This window comes from Triticum aestivum, chromosome 5D (assembly GCF_018294505.1).
Source record: "Triticum aestivum cultivar Chinese Spring chromosome 5D, IWGSC CS RefSeq v2.1, whole genome shotgun sequence".
Classification (NCBI taxonomy): Eukaryota; Viridiplantae; Streptophyta; class Magnoliopsida; order Poales; family Poaceae; genus Triticum; species Triticum aestivum.
In genome coordinates, this window is record NC_057808.1 from 553,560,274 (window position 1) to 553,575,065 (window position 14,792).

The following is a 14,792-nucleotide window of genomic DNA, read 5'->3' on the forward strand; positions in this document are numbered from 1 at the left end:
TTTGCTGCTTTTTCCTGTTTTACCACTTTCATTCCTATGTTTACATGTAAATATATCTGAACCAATACACCAAATTTCTAATTGAATTATGCATGTTTTTTTTTTTGTAAACACAAAACATCCTTCTAGAACAGGTATTTCTTTAGTTTCATGAATATTTCTTAAAAGTTGTGAACAAATTTTCAAAATTTGTGAACACTTTTCAGAAAAATACTTGAATTGTTTTTAAATTGACATGAGCAAATTTGTAAAAGCTACATGATGAATATTTACACAAAACATTTTTTTAGAATAGTTATTTCTTTAGTTGCATGACGATTTTTTCTTAAAAGATGAACAAAATTTCAAAATACGTGAACACTTTTTTTTAAATACATGAATAATTTTAAAACCGACATGAGCGAATTTGGAAAAGCTTGACTGCTTTTATAATTAAAGTAATGTTTTTACAACATGTGAGCACTTTTTAAATTATATGATTTTTTTTAAAATATGGTAACACATTTTTAACAACATAAATATATTTTTTAAATAGGTTAGTTGCTAGCTTGTTCTGTTATTGGCCGCTCTGCATTCATTCACTGGTCAGTTAATTTGCAGAGAATCTTGCGAATGTACTACCACCTCTAGGATATAGCTGGTCCTAGAATCAAGTACCACGCATCGTTAGTTCATAATAATTGCATTCGTGTACTTACTACTGTCCTAGCTAGCTGCCTCATCAATCATGTTAGGTTCATCTACCACCGCCGGCAGGTTGAGTTGCCTGATTCGCACGGCTCATCGTTCAGCGACTGCAAGCAGTTCAGCGCGCTGCCTGCTACTACAACAGGCACCTCACGGAGCTAGTGACAGCGCCGAGTATTTATGGTTGATCGGTCTAATACCGCTGTTTTATTTTTTTTTCTTCAAATGTAAAATGGAACACTTGTGTTCCATACGACACGGGCAGATCGCCTGTCAACACACTGATTACATCATCAGGATGGCTTGTGAGCCATTCACGGTGTTCATCATGAGCTAAACCCGCACCCGTAGAAGTTGTGGAGCTTCAAAAGATTAATTAAGTCACCACTTGCATCTTCATCATAAAAATAGTCCAGACTAATAAAATATCTAAGCGTTAAATTTAGAATTTGACCTCTAATGGGGTATGGGCACCACTGCTCTCCTAACCATCCAACCTTTTATTTGTTATGAACACTGGCTGGTCTTTGACCACTTGTCACTTGTAGTACCAAGGGATAATGGAAAGACAATGAACCATCACCCATTACTTTATAGTTCAATTCTAACCCAAAAATATCACTAGTGTTGGCTTCACATTTATGTGTACCAATGGACCAAATTTTGACCCATCATTGGTGTTACATAGGTTACCACGGATGGGTGTTCTCTTCTTCTCCTCAATGTTGCTAAATACTCCTTCTGTAAAGAAATATAAAAGCGTTTAGATCACTAAAGTAGTAATCTAAATGCTCTTATATTTTTTTACGGATGGAGTACTATTGATGGACCAGCTTGAGTCCGATCACACTATTAAGTATTAAGTGCAGTTAATAATATCTCTAGCAGTAGCCCCTAGAAATCCTTTTGGGGCTAACCCCAATACCTAATCTAAAAAATTCCTCCAACTCCAGCAACATGCCCTATATTTAGCCCGTAAATATTTGTATACATGTTCTCCACCAATTTCACATTTGTATACATATTTATTCATAGCTTAACACCACTCAATCATACAGAATTGACCCACATTTGTCAAGCCTACAAAATAATTCAATTTCGCGGTCCAACATAGGAAGACCTACATTTGTTTAGAATAGCAAACATCCTTTTCGTGCTCCTAAGACACGAGGAGGGAGGCGGAACTCACCTCGGTTGTGTGATGCCTCGGCGATGGGATCTCGGTGGAGGTAGGTTATAGAAGCTCATCGATGAGTAGCGTTGCAGTTGGATTGCCCTCTGCCCTAAGTGGAGGAGGTTTCGGGATGTCCTACAAGTAAAACAGGAGGGGGCGTCGACATGGCGGACGACCTACGGGGAGCGGAGCATGACTACCCGGAGGAGGTCCAAATAGTAGAGCTGACGATTAGGGTTTCCAACGAAGCATCCAAATGCGAGAGGGGACATGAGGAGGGGTAGAGGAGATACGTAGGGCGGCAGAGGTGCAAGGCGTGGTGGCAGGGACATGAAGGCGATCTCAACGATGCCCGCACCACCACGGCGGAGGGACGATGGCGGGAGGATGAAAAGTCTTTGAGCGCATGAAATAAATGAAAAGTTGCCTTCCTTTTCACCTTTGAAAGAAGAGGCTCGGAGTGAATTTTTCGGGTACCTCCGTACTTTAGAGGTTGGTAGTTGTAGAATGTTTTTCCCTTGCCCCAATAAACTGTACAATTTAGAGTCATGTTTGAGACTGCCTAAGTCCCTCATGGGCGAGTTGACTGATTCTTGTCCCCAAACTATATCGCCGCCGCCACTCCTCTCCCTTTGTCAAATTGTAGTCGTCGCGCTCTCCGGTCTCCGTTATCATAAAGTATAGTTTCATATCATGTACATTTGATGTTGTGAATCTTAGCAACTTTTTCTATCAACTCATCCCAACCTATAGAAGTTTAACTTAAGACAAACCTAAAACATCAAATATTTTGAAACAGAGGTAGTACAAATACACTGCACGGCTGAAACGACCGATGAACACACACGTCGCAACAGTGATCACAAGATATTATGCTATCTCGTATGCTGGGGATCACGGGACCATGCTGCAACAGCGACGACTAATCCACGGTTAGGTAGTTGTGTGCAGATTATTGCGGGCAACCCGCCCGCCCGTACGGGTTGGCATTTTCAGGGACATATTTCCGCGGACGGCCAATCATATCACACAAAACTGTCAAGCGATGCCCATGCGTTGTGCCGATGTGACGGGCGCGGGGCGCCGTAGCATCGCTCGCCACGCTTGGCTCTGCGTATGGTCCTAATAACTGAATTCGGCACAGTGCTTCGGGTACTTGTTGCTGTGCGTACGTTCATGATTGATGGATCGAACGGTCCCTCTGTTTCTGGTATGCAGAGCGCCAGAGAATCCCGGGAATGTACGAACTGCTGGGCCAGTACTCGAGCTAGTAGCTGGCCTGGAAGGACTACGGGTGTGTGTACTCTACCACGCACGCAGCATAGTTGATGATTCTTTCGTCGGCAAAATTTCGTGTTTTGACCCTTTCTTGAAACCTATTCGAGATCTGACCCTAGTTTGAAAAAATTTCAAGATCTGATCCTTTGCTACCGCCAGGGTTCATGGCGGTAGGGTGTGACAGCCTATCGCCAGGGACCTTGGCGGTAGGAAACATCCCTACCGCCAAACATACTGGCGGTAGCCTGTACAACCCTACCGCCAAGGTGCTTGGCGGTAGGCACAAGCACGCACTGTGTTCAACACTTAGGAGAAATTTACGGTAGGGCATGCAACCCTACCGCCAGGGAGGGACCTTGGCGGTAGGCTGTTAGACCCTACCGTCATGGACCTTGGCGGTAGCAAAAGGGTCAGATCTCAAAATTTTATCAGACTAGGGTCAGATCTCGAATAGATATTAGCAAAGGGTCAAAACACGAAATTTAGCCTCTTTCGTGTACTTGCTTGATGCTAGGCTAGTTCGTCATGCATGTTAGGTATAGGTGGTTAATCTAGCTGCCACCGATAATTGATCGACTTGCCTGATCTGTGGTACGGTTCCTTCATCGAGTGGCATGCAGGATTCGTTTTGGCCTCTATTGGTGTTAAGTAGTTCAGCTACCTGCTGCTATATCTCTCTAGTCCTCTACCACATTTGTGAAAAAGAGATTCTCCTTTTTCTGACGCTAGAAGCAACACGGGAGCTCACAAACATCCAGTGGCAGAGGCGAAGCAACTGTCGTGCACGAGACTAAAATTGTCCATGCAGCTATATAGCTAGTAAGAGCAACTCTAGCAAACCCCGCATTCCGCCGGCCCGCAAAACGCGTTTGCAGTTTGTGAAAACCGCTTTTGCGGGCTGGTATAGATGCAGACCCCAAACGGATCCATAAAAAAATATATTCGTGGAATATACTTTTTATGGGTCAGCTTCTGTGGGCTCTGCTCGGACACCGCCGCGACGACCCGCAAACTGAAAACCACATTTCTCGCATTTGGCATAGGTTTCGACACATGAGTTCAAATTCAAACGACATAATACAGTTTTTACGCGCAAATAAAAGCCAAGTTCAATACGACAAACGCAAAAAGAGAGCCCTGCAAAAGTTTGCGCCCATGTCGGGCACCATCTTGGTCGATCTTCACTCCGCGCCATCTTGAAGTTCTTCGCCACAAGCTATAGTGAACGATAACAAGTCACGAGCTATCGAGAATAATGGTGGCAATGAAAGGAAATCGCCATGACCGAGGACGCATACCTTCCGGCCATTTCGTCAAACACCTCGCTTGCGGGGGCAGCGGCACTTTTGAACGGCATCGCCGGAGCACCTCTTTTCGGGATGGAGGATGAAGAAGGTGGCTTGTTTGTAGCCGGAACCTTCCTCCGCTTTCCGCCCGGCCTTGCCGACCTTCTCCGCCGCCGGCCGGGATCGCGCTGCGCCGTTGGCGCCCGGAGCGCGGGCCATCGCGGTGGGGGCAGCCGGATTCCCGCCCTGCATGAGCACGTTGCCCTGCCGCTTGAGGGCAGGTGCGGCGTTTGCTTGTGCGACGGCGGGGCCAACATGGCCGGCGACGAGATCCGCCCGAGGGGAAGGAGCGTGCGCAACGTCGACGGAGACGGGGGACAGCAGGGGGTCGTCGATGCCGGCGAGGGACGGCCGGGGAGGAAGCACCGGAGCATGCGGAGGCGGGGCAATGGTGGCGGAGGGGTGGGGGGAGCGGGAAAGGGCGCGCGGAAATGTCCCTCCCGCCAAATCTCGCTGCGAATAGGAGCTGAGCTCGGGCCGGCCTCCCAACCTGTGAAACTAGAGGTTGGGGGAGAAGATTTGCCGCGCCCCGCAAAAATATTTGCGGGCCGGGGCGGGATGCGGGGTCTGATCGGGCAGGTTTTCCCGCCCCGACCCGCATTTTGACGGTTATTTTGCGGGTCTGCTCATTTTGCGGGGTCTGCTAGAGTTGCTCTAACACTAGGGAAAATACACAGAAGATCCTCGGTGCTCCACACCCCTATATGAATATTTGTAAAAAAAGTAAATCTGAAATTTGGGGATATCAAACCTTACTTCCATGTGAAGTTTTGTGAAAAAATACCAAGAAACATAACAGTGGCAAAGAAAATATGTCCGAACAAAAATTCATCCAAACAGTTTATTTATTTATTCATTTATATTTTTTAGAGCGGTGAACCCCGATCGAGATCTTTCGAAAAGGGGCGCTTTATTACTTAAAAGATTTAAGCATTACACCCGGCCTCTGCATAACTAAGATGCACACAGGCAAATAAGATCCTCTCATACAAAATAAAAATAAAAAGGCGAATTACAACATGTAGAGTCCGTATAATGCCTAAAGCGGAGGGGGGGGGCAATCCTTAGATCATGCTGCCACCCATGTTGGGTAAAAGGATCCCTCGCCGTAGCCTTCAATCGTGTACACACCTTCATAAACAAGCCTCGATTCTCCACCCGTTGTAGAGAGGACCGTAAACGAAGTGTCCCGGTACATCTATAGATAACCTACAACAGAGAAGTACTTTTGTCTGAGAACAAATTTTTTATATACATAGGAATTTTTTGTCTTTTTTGCCACAATACGTTTCCTGGTATTTTTTTCATAAATTTTCACACGGAAGTATATCAGACACCCAAGTTTAATATCCCAAAATCTCAAAAAAGAAAAAATCTCGGTATTTTTTAAATTTAATGTTCATATACGGGGGTGGAGCACCCAGGTGCTACAAATCCGCTTTTGTAACACTAGAGATTTTTCAGCAGCCTGGTTGATCAGGCACTAAATCCTATATATCTAAATAGTCCATCTTCACTAATTTTAGTATTATCGTAACATGCACACATGTCACATCACCAAAGGCCCACCATAACATGCATGAAAATTCCACTAATTCTATTTAACAACATGCACACATATCACTTCATTAACGGCCGGCCCAATATGCATAGGAACAAATTCCACTATATATATATATATATATATATATATTTTTGAGATAAAATTCAATATAGAAATATAGTAATGCAACATATCATAGCAACTTTCACACTGTGATGGAGTGGTGGCAACACACGGTGGGCGTCAATGCCAACGTGAGAAAGGGTCTTGCATCCCTCGTCATGTTCGAATCTTGGGAGGTTTGGAACGAGCGGAACACACGTCTGTTTAGAAATGTGTCATCCTTGCCAAATGTAATCATGTCTAAGATTAAGACCGAGGCCGGGCTATGGTGGTTGGCGGGGGCTAAACATCTGGGTTCTTTAATGCCGCGAGAGTAGGCTTATTTTTTGATGGTCGTCCTTGCATGACCAGCTATGTATTTCATAATTCTTCTTAGTTAATGGGATGAGCAAAGCTTTTGCCTCCACATTTAATTAAAAAAGAGAATAAGAAAGTCAATAGCTTGAAGGCCAATACAAAAGCCTACTCTCTTGGTATAATATCACCCATGTGTCTCATCCTGCCCAAAATCCATTTTGTTTTGCCTTGCTACTGATATTGCGCTGATGATGAAGGGTGGGGCAGAGATGTTGTTGAAGACCCTTGAGTTGCTCTCGTTTCAAAGCTCCCACGAGATAAATATGAGCGACGTCATTGCCCTACGCTGCCCATGGCCATCGTGAAGTTCAGGTAAATATTGCCTTTAGAGTGGCATGGGGCTTTGCTTGTCTGCGGCCCCGTTCATGTCTATTTCTTATACTTTCATGTCACCACTGCGTGTGTTTCCTACTACTCCCTCCGTTTGTAAATACAAAACCTTTTACAGATTTGAATACGGACTACATATGGATGCTCTGTATGTAGCCTGTATTGGAATCTCTAAGAAGTCTTATATTTAGGAACGGAGGGAGTAGTTGTGAGTTTGAGCATGTCGAATCCCAATTTAGTCTCAAGGACAGAAGCATATTTTTTTCCTAACATATTAAATAAATATACATTGTATTTTCTTTTACAGGTATATAACAAGTACTCGATCGTCTATCTCCTCACGCCGGTGTGGAGTGAATTAAACTACTACTACTACTACTATATTTGAAAAGGGAGTACACTGTAAGTAGAATATGACCAGGAAATCGACTGACTAATTTGATGGATCAAGCTTGTTTCTCAGCGCGGATGCAGGCACCGGGCACGGTCCACTTGGCCCGGTGCTTCTCCCAATGCGGCAACCTGGTATAGTTCTTCCAGTCATCAAGAACACCCTTCAAATCTCTAATTTTGTTATCAATCCCCACACAGCAGTTTGCATGCATGGTAACGATCTTCCCCAAATCCTTACCATACCTGCAAAATCCGCCCACATAGACCGGGTCCAGGTACTGCACCCGGAGCCCCAGCTTCTTCACCATCCGCTTCTTCATCATGTTGAACACCGGCTGCTCGTTGGCGCCCGGGTACTTGCCCCTGGCCCCGTGCCACAGCTTTGTCATGGCGATGGTCCGCGCGTTGGGCTTCACGTGGAAGAACCCCGTGTTGGGGAAGTTGTCCAGGTTGTCCGGGTCGCCGAAGTACACGTCGCTTGACACCGTCATGTCGGCGTACGCCGTCACGTGCTTGAACGGGTCGCGCAGCCACATGATGTCGACGTCGGTGAAGAGGAAGCCGTAGCCGAGCTCCAGGATGCGGCGCTGCAGCTTCAGCTTGCTCCACACCAGCTCCAGGTAGTCCTTGGAGAGGAAGTACTTTAGTGCGGCGAAGTCGATGTTGAGACCCGGGATGGTGTAGTGGTAGCAATGCTGGTGCACGGCGAGGCACCGCGAATGGGCGCCTGGGTCCATGGCGACGACCAAGACGTGAGGGAGGAGGCGAGCCGTGCCGTCGCCGATGCGGAAGCTCTCCAGGAACAGGTCCAGCAAGGAGCCGGGCGCCGCCCATGCCTGGTTCACGCACGTGATGATCACCGTCCGGTCGTCCGTCGCCGCCCGCGCCACCGCGGCCGCCAGCCCCCGGAACTCCGCCGACTCCTCCTTCGGTCCCTGCCAATGGCATGCATGATCCATCAGCCTTTTTTTAGTAGTATAGTAGTAGCATTTTTAGGCACCGTTTTTTGGTCAAATTTGGCGCTATTAGTTCTAAAACGAATTAACCATCTGTAACTGACAACGGCATTGACGGACTCGTGACAACTGTTGGATCAACAAAGAAGATGTGTAGTTTAATTCAGTGGCCATTCGTGGCAACACGTGAGTGGTTGGTCACTTATAAGTTGGTAACTGCTACTACCCCGCAAAAAAAAAAACTGCTACTGCAAGAAAGTATTGCCGTTCAGCCATAGCGCCCTGAATTTGCTCATGGGCACAAAAAGGATTCCTAAAAAGTATTGCCGTTCAGCTAAGGAGTATAAGAAACTGGCTTGCTTTTCGAAGAAATTTGAAAAGTCGATCGCAAACTGACCTTTTGTCGACGGCGATGTGTGCTGGAAAGATGACTTGGAGCAGCATGGGTCGAGGTAGAATTGGGCTTTGTGATTGTTGTGGCGTTCGCCGGACGGTGAAGGTGATGATCATCGTCTCGGCCTGGACCACCGGCGACCGGCGGCGCCTGATGAACATGAGCACGCGCTGTTGTCCCGTTGGGGCGGTGGTGCTGGTCGTCGGATGATGACCTCAAGCCAGAGAAGTGTCCCGGCGTCCTGGCGCGGCTGAGCCCCGCGGCCGGCGCTCGGTACTGGACGAGCATGACGACGGTGAGCGCGGCCACGGCGCCGACGACGAAGGCCGCCACCTGCCGCGCCGTGGCCTCTGCGACCACCACCTTCCCCATGGCTCACGTAAGAGTGATGGAGTAGCACTAGTGAAGTACACTGATGATGTACTCACCCCATGTATGTATGAATGATGAGTGGTAGAATTAGGTAGCAGTGAGCGAGGGACTAAATGGAGCGTATGAGAGGCTGTGCGGGCCCTTAAATAGGCGGCTCCGGCCATCCCGCCGGTCCCCTGGGCTCGGGAAACTGACGCCTGCGGATGTGGTCGACCAAACCAACAAACTATACTAGTAGTAGTAGTAGTTTCATCGCGATAAAGAGTTTTAGCCCCACTTATGCTTGATTCAAATACTAAAAAAACTAAAATCAATTTAATGAGCATTTATTATCCTTCAAACCCTTCAATCCAGAACTCGTCTATGTTAAAGAAGAGAAGTTAAATGAGAAGAGAGAGGACTAATCCACATTTTAGTAGGGGCACCCTTGACTAAAAATAATTAATCTCAAGACTAGTTTTAGCCCCTCTTAGTCAGGGGTGCTTGAAACTTTAGCCTCTTAAAAAAACTATTTTTAGTCAGATTAAAATAAGTCCCTTGGATCCAAGCACCCTTTTATCCGGTCACAGAATTAACATGCACCACGAAAAACTGTAAGAAAACAAGTGCCTGCCTTTGGAGGCTAGGCTAGCTTATCCATATGTACGTTTCGGTATAATGAAGAACAATTTTTTTTTTGGCGGGGGTATAATGAAGAACGATATAACAGTGTGATCATAATGTGGTATCTGGTATGCCTGGTATATAGCAGAGTTCAGGTTGGCCTTTTGTGTGCACATGGTGATCATCACGGATCGCCGATTGACTCTCTGCATCCACCGAGGCGAGAGTGAGACTAATTCGATGGAGTGCAGTGTAATTAGGGAGGCCAACTTTTGGTTGCTAGCGTACGTGAAGGCGACGTATGCATATGTAGATGTAATCGGTTATGCACGGCGCGGGATCGGGCGCCAGGTGTACCCCCTGGATCAGCTCAGCTGTGAGGTCTCTCTTCCACCCACTGTTCTATCTTCTATATCTTCCAACCATCTGCCCTGCCGTGCCCTCCGCGCTATCTATAGCTAGCTGCTCCATTAGTACGCCCCACACCACACATACGTATACGTCTCCATCAATTCCTGATCTGTGATTAACATTCTGTGTCCCAAATTACTTGTTGTCGCCCTAGCGCCGCCGCCGCCAAGTCCCCCCTCGCCCCTCCCACGCTTCGCCGCCGCTGGAGGGGCCGTCGGCGAAGTCTGCGCGCGCCCCAGGGAAGGTGGCGGTGGGGCATTTTCCCCTCTCCGCGGCGTTGCGCGCCATGCGCTGCCTGCGTCGCCCCGGGCACGGGCGAGATGCAGGGCCGCGGGAGTGGCTTCAGCGCGGGGAGAGGCCGGATCCTGGCCGGATCTAGCTTCTCCGCCCCCGTTGGCCGCCCTCGATGGGGCTCGGTGGCTTCGTTCCGGCGGCCAGCGAGGGTGGGATCCTAGGGTGGCGGCCCCGGACAGCGGAGGATGTGTCGGTGGCTGTGGACTCGCGACGGGCGACGCGGCGGCCGTGGTGGTGGGCGATCCGTGCACAAGACACTTGATGAAGGCAATTAGAAAAGATCTGGATGAAGACCTGCTCGCGGCTGCTGCCAAGGCCGGCGATGGCGGCACTATTCGGTGTCGTTCCCTTGTTGAGGGCATCGCTGTTGAGAAGTTTCAGGCCACTATCTGCTACCTCCGGGGGAAACTCTAGATCAGTAGATCGGATGATGGCAGCATTATTGTGTCGTTTCCCTCTTGTGGCGTCATTCTTGGAGGTGTACACGGGCTCGAGGGACCAGTGGACGGAATAATTGGTGGAGCGGTGTTTCATCCTGCACATTAATGGTGGCGTTTCTCGACGGCGTGGCGTAGTGGAGACTCGGCGCCCGATGTGTGGCGAGGGACTCGCGCAGGAGGGTGACGTTATCAGGCGTCGTGGTGGCGTCGATGGCAGAGAGGCCGGGCAAGGTGGTGCAGCAGTACAGCACTAAAGATGGATTGGTGGCAGGTGGCTGCGGCGGCCTCATACCCGGCAGGCGTCCTGGTTGAGGAGTGCGCCGGACTGGTAGGTGCCCCATACCCGGCAGGCGTCCTGATTGGGACCTCAGGTCTTAAATGTTTAGGTTTGGCTGCGATGTCTGTTTGGTATTAGGCCCAGACTATCAGCGCCCCTTCATCAATTGGATAGGAGTAGCGACAGTTGTTGCTTAGACGGTGGCTTTAGTCTTACTGTTGTATGACTTTGTAAGGTCTTGTGAGAATAATTAATAAAGTTGCCACATCGCCCAGATGCAGAGGCCAGGGGTCCTCCTCCTTTTTTTAAAAAAAAATTACTTATTGCAAAAATTGATGTATCTAGAACTAAAATATATCTGGGTACATCCATTTCTACGACAAGTAATTCCGGACGGAGGGAAGTATGCAGTTATACACATGTGTGATTACGAAAATGTTAATCGGAACATGTATGGGCTTGGAGTTGTAAATTGTTGTGCGTATGGCAAAACGTTGAGTCAGACGTGGGCATTCTTGTACAAAAGAAGCATCATCAAACCAAACCGACTGGCTTGTGACACAAGGTCCGGGAGGGCGCTCAGGTCGGCCAGACAGTGTGGCATATATGCCCAGACCAAGGGCACTATCGAGGGACGGGACCGAAAGCTAGTGTGCTGATGTTCTTCTTTCTTTGTTGATTGAAGATGACGCACATACCCTACATACATGATACATGCTCGTGCAACGCATGGTGCAAAAGACCCATGTCGGCAGGCCACAAGTTGCAACAGCAATGCACCCTTCCCCCGTTTTGCCTCTGTTTTGAAACGAGACTAGACAAATCTTTTTTTTTGCCTACGTTTACAAGAAAAAGGAAAAATACACCTTTCCCTTGAAAAAAGGAAAGAAGAAACGTCCGTGATAAAAGCCGCACGTTCAGCAAGCCACACTGAAGTTAAGCAACCCATCGAGGATCAAGAACGAGCAGCGCGACACGTATAGATGTACGGACCTACCTCAAACTAACCTTTTGTTTAGGTAATTACATGGACTTTGCATATGTATTCTTTGCCTTCTCCAACGCGATGCGTTAGACTTGTCAACTGATGTGTTGTGCGGATGGCGACGTGCGCTGTGCATTGGCCACGTCCCAGGGACGGACCATGGCTTCAGAGTTCAGTCGGGCTGCCCGGTACTAACAATAGCACTTTCGATCAAATGTACTGCTTTAGTGCATCTCCAACGTGATCCCCAAATGAACACGGCAAATGTTCGTTTTTATATTCAGACGTGGTTTGTGGACATGATACGGGAGAGAGTTATTCAACCATTTTCACAAATTAATCCTTATTTGTCCGGTTGGGGAGAGAGATGAGAGGGAACCATGCATGTGTGGAGAGAGAAAAGAGAAGAGGACCATGTGGTGTCTTTTTTCCGTGAAAAGTTTCGATCTATTCATCTTCAATCATGACAATACAACCAAATCCAAATCCGTAGACCACCTAACGACGACTACAAAAATAAAGTGAGCCGAAGGCACGCACCGTCATCGCCCCTCCCTCGCCAGAGCCATGCAAAACTTGTTGTCGTAGAAGTCGGGAAGTCGTCGTGCTAAGGCCCCATAGAACCAGCGCACCAAAACAGCAACCGCCGCCGATGAAGAATAGTATAGATAGGAAGGATCCAACCTGAAGATACACGAATGTAGGCGAACAATTACCAGATCCGAGCAAATCCACCAAAGACAGATCCGCCGGAGACATGCGCCCACCGACGATGCTAGACGCACCACCAGAACGGGGGCTAGGCGAGATGAACTTTATTCCATCTTCAGGGACCCGCCGCCATCTCGCCTTCCTGAGCAGGATACAAACCTTAACAAAACTAGAAGAAACATCTAAAAATGGAGCCCTCCCGCCGACAAGGGTCAGGATATACCACGCCCCAATGGCCCTAGGGCCACTGGAGATGAGGTGGACCAACGGCGGTGTCAGCGCGGGGCGGGGGGGGGGGGGGGGGTGAGGCGGCGGCTACGTCATTCTTACCACATGGTGGCTTTTGTTGGTCAAGTGGATGCCGGACACAAGTATCGCTTCCCACATTTGTCTCGGATTTGCTGGAAAATGGATGTCCGAACAACTTCGTGGACCAATGGGAGTTTCTATTGGATGACAAAAGTTGACACAAACGGTCCGAGACACTATAATTCATACATATACCGAAGCTTTGAGGGTCTCCTTTGAAGATGCCCTTACACCTCTCGTTTGTTCAGTTGGCTGATCTACAGTGCGTATAGCAATACATAAATCAGAAGGATTCTTTCTAATATTTTATATAGAAGAAACACTTCTTCTATCTTAAATAAATGAAAGTACTCTTCTATCCAAAATCCAATTTGCATCGATAAATTTCAGCAGCAAATAAATAATTGCAAATTTGTGTGTGCACGAGATTAGAATAACTTCAAAATAACTAGCATAATTTTGTATTTTCCTCCTAGACTGATGAATGTATGCATGATTAAGAGCATCCACTCCTCAAAAAAACGCTTTTGGATTTTAAACCGGTGCTTCAACACCCAATGTCTATATTTTGGTGGTTTCATTTTGATATAGCAAAAAACACCTCCTTGTGTAGCAAATATATACATCGATTTTACATCATGATTTTCTACTACTATTCATATTATTCTGAAGTTACATACCATATTATGATGCAATTCTAATGCCTTTTCCCCCTTAAATGCAAGATACATTAAAAGAGGGAGATTATCGATAACTGAAGTTCTGACCTGAAAAAAGCTACAGCAGAGTCTTTGAAGCAAAAAATAATTTGAAATTTTACAGATATTTATTTTGGAACATAAAAAATACTAAAAGAAAAAAGTCCCAAAGAAGGGCCTCGGTGGGCTAACAAGCCAAGGGGGCGCGCCACTCAGTCTTGTGTGGCCCACAGAGGTCCACTGCTGATGCCCTTCTCCTATATGAAGCCATTTACCCTAGAAAGAAAATAAAAAGAACACTTTTGGGACTTTCCGTTGCTGTCTCAAGGCGGAACCAGGGCAGGAGCACTTTAGCTCTTCGGTGGAGCTAGCGATTCCGCCGGGGAAACTTCCCTCCTGGAGGGGAAAATTGAAACCATCGTCATAACCAACGCTCCTCTCATCATGGGAGGCCTCATCTTTATCAACCCATTCACCAGCACCATCTCATCTCCAAACCCTAGTTCATCTTTTGTGCTCATTCATTGTATCAAACCTCAGATTGGTAACTGGGGGTGCTAGTAGTGTTGACTACATCTTGTTGTTGATGCTCTTTGATTTACTTGGTGGAAGATCATTATGTTCCAATTGTTGATTGCATATTTGTACCTACTAAACATGTACAATATTATGAGTTGTGAGTAGTTCTATTTGTTCTTGAGGACATGGGAGAAGTCTTGTTATTTGTAATCATGTGAAGTTGATAATTGTTCGATGTTTTGATGATAAGTTGTGTTGTTCTTGCTCTAGTGATGTTATGTGAATGTTGACTACATGACATTGCACCATCTTTGGGCCTAGGGGAAGGCATCGTGGAATTAATTTGTAGAAGATGGGTTGCGGGAGTGACAGAAACCTAAACCCCAGTTTATGAATTGTTCGATGAGGGACTGTTTTGGATCCACATGTTTAATTCTATGGTTAGATTTATCTTAATTATTTCTCTTGTATTTGCTGATGCTTGCGTGGAGGCTATAATTATGTGTTTATTCAAGTAAGAATAGTACCTCAGCTCCAAGGCACCCACATAACAACTTATCAATGCAATGAACGTAAGTTGATGAATCGTGAT

General features: G+C 47.0%; 1 protein-coding gene across 1 annotated transcript; it reads right to left on the minus strand.

Moving 5' to 3' along the window:
• Positions 1-7,112: 7,112 nt before the first annotated feature.
• On the minus strand, positions 7,113-9,051 carry LOC123126176 (uncharacterized protein At4g15970). Its single transcript, XM_044546558.1, has 2 exons — positions 8,585-9,051; positions 7,113-8,166 (listed from the first exon to the last, which is right to left on the minus strand). Exons 1-2 carry the CDS (start codon positions 8,951-8,953, stop codon positions 7,285-7,287), a joined length of 1,251 nt encoding a protein of 416 aa, XP_044402493.1. The 5' UTR covers positions 8,954-9,051; the 3' UTR covers positions 7,113-7,284.
• Positions 9,052-14,792: the final 5,741 nt, after the last annotated feature.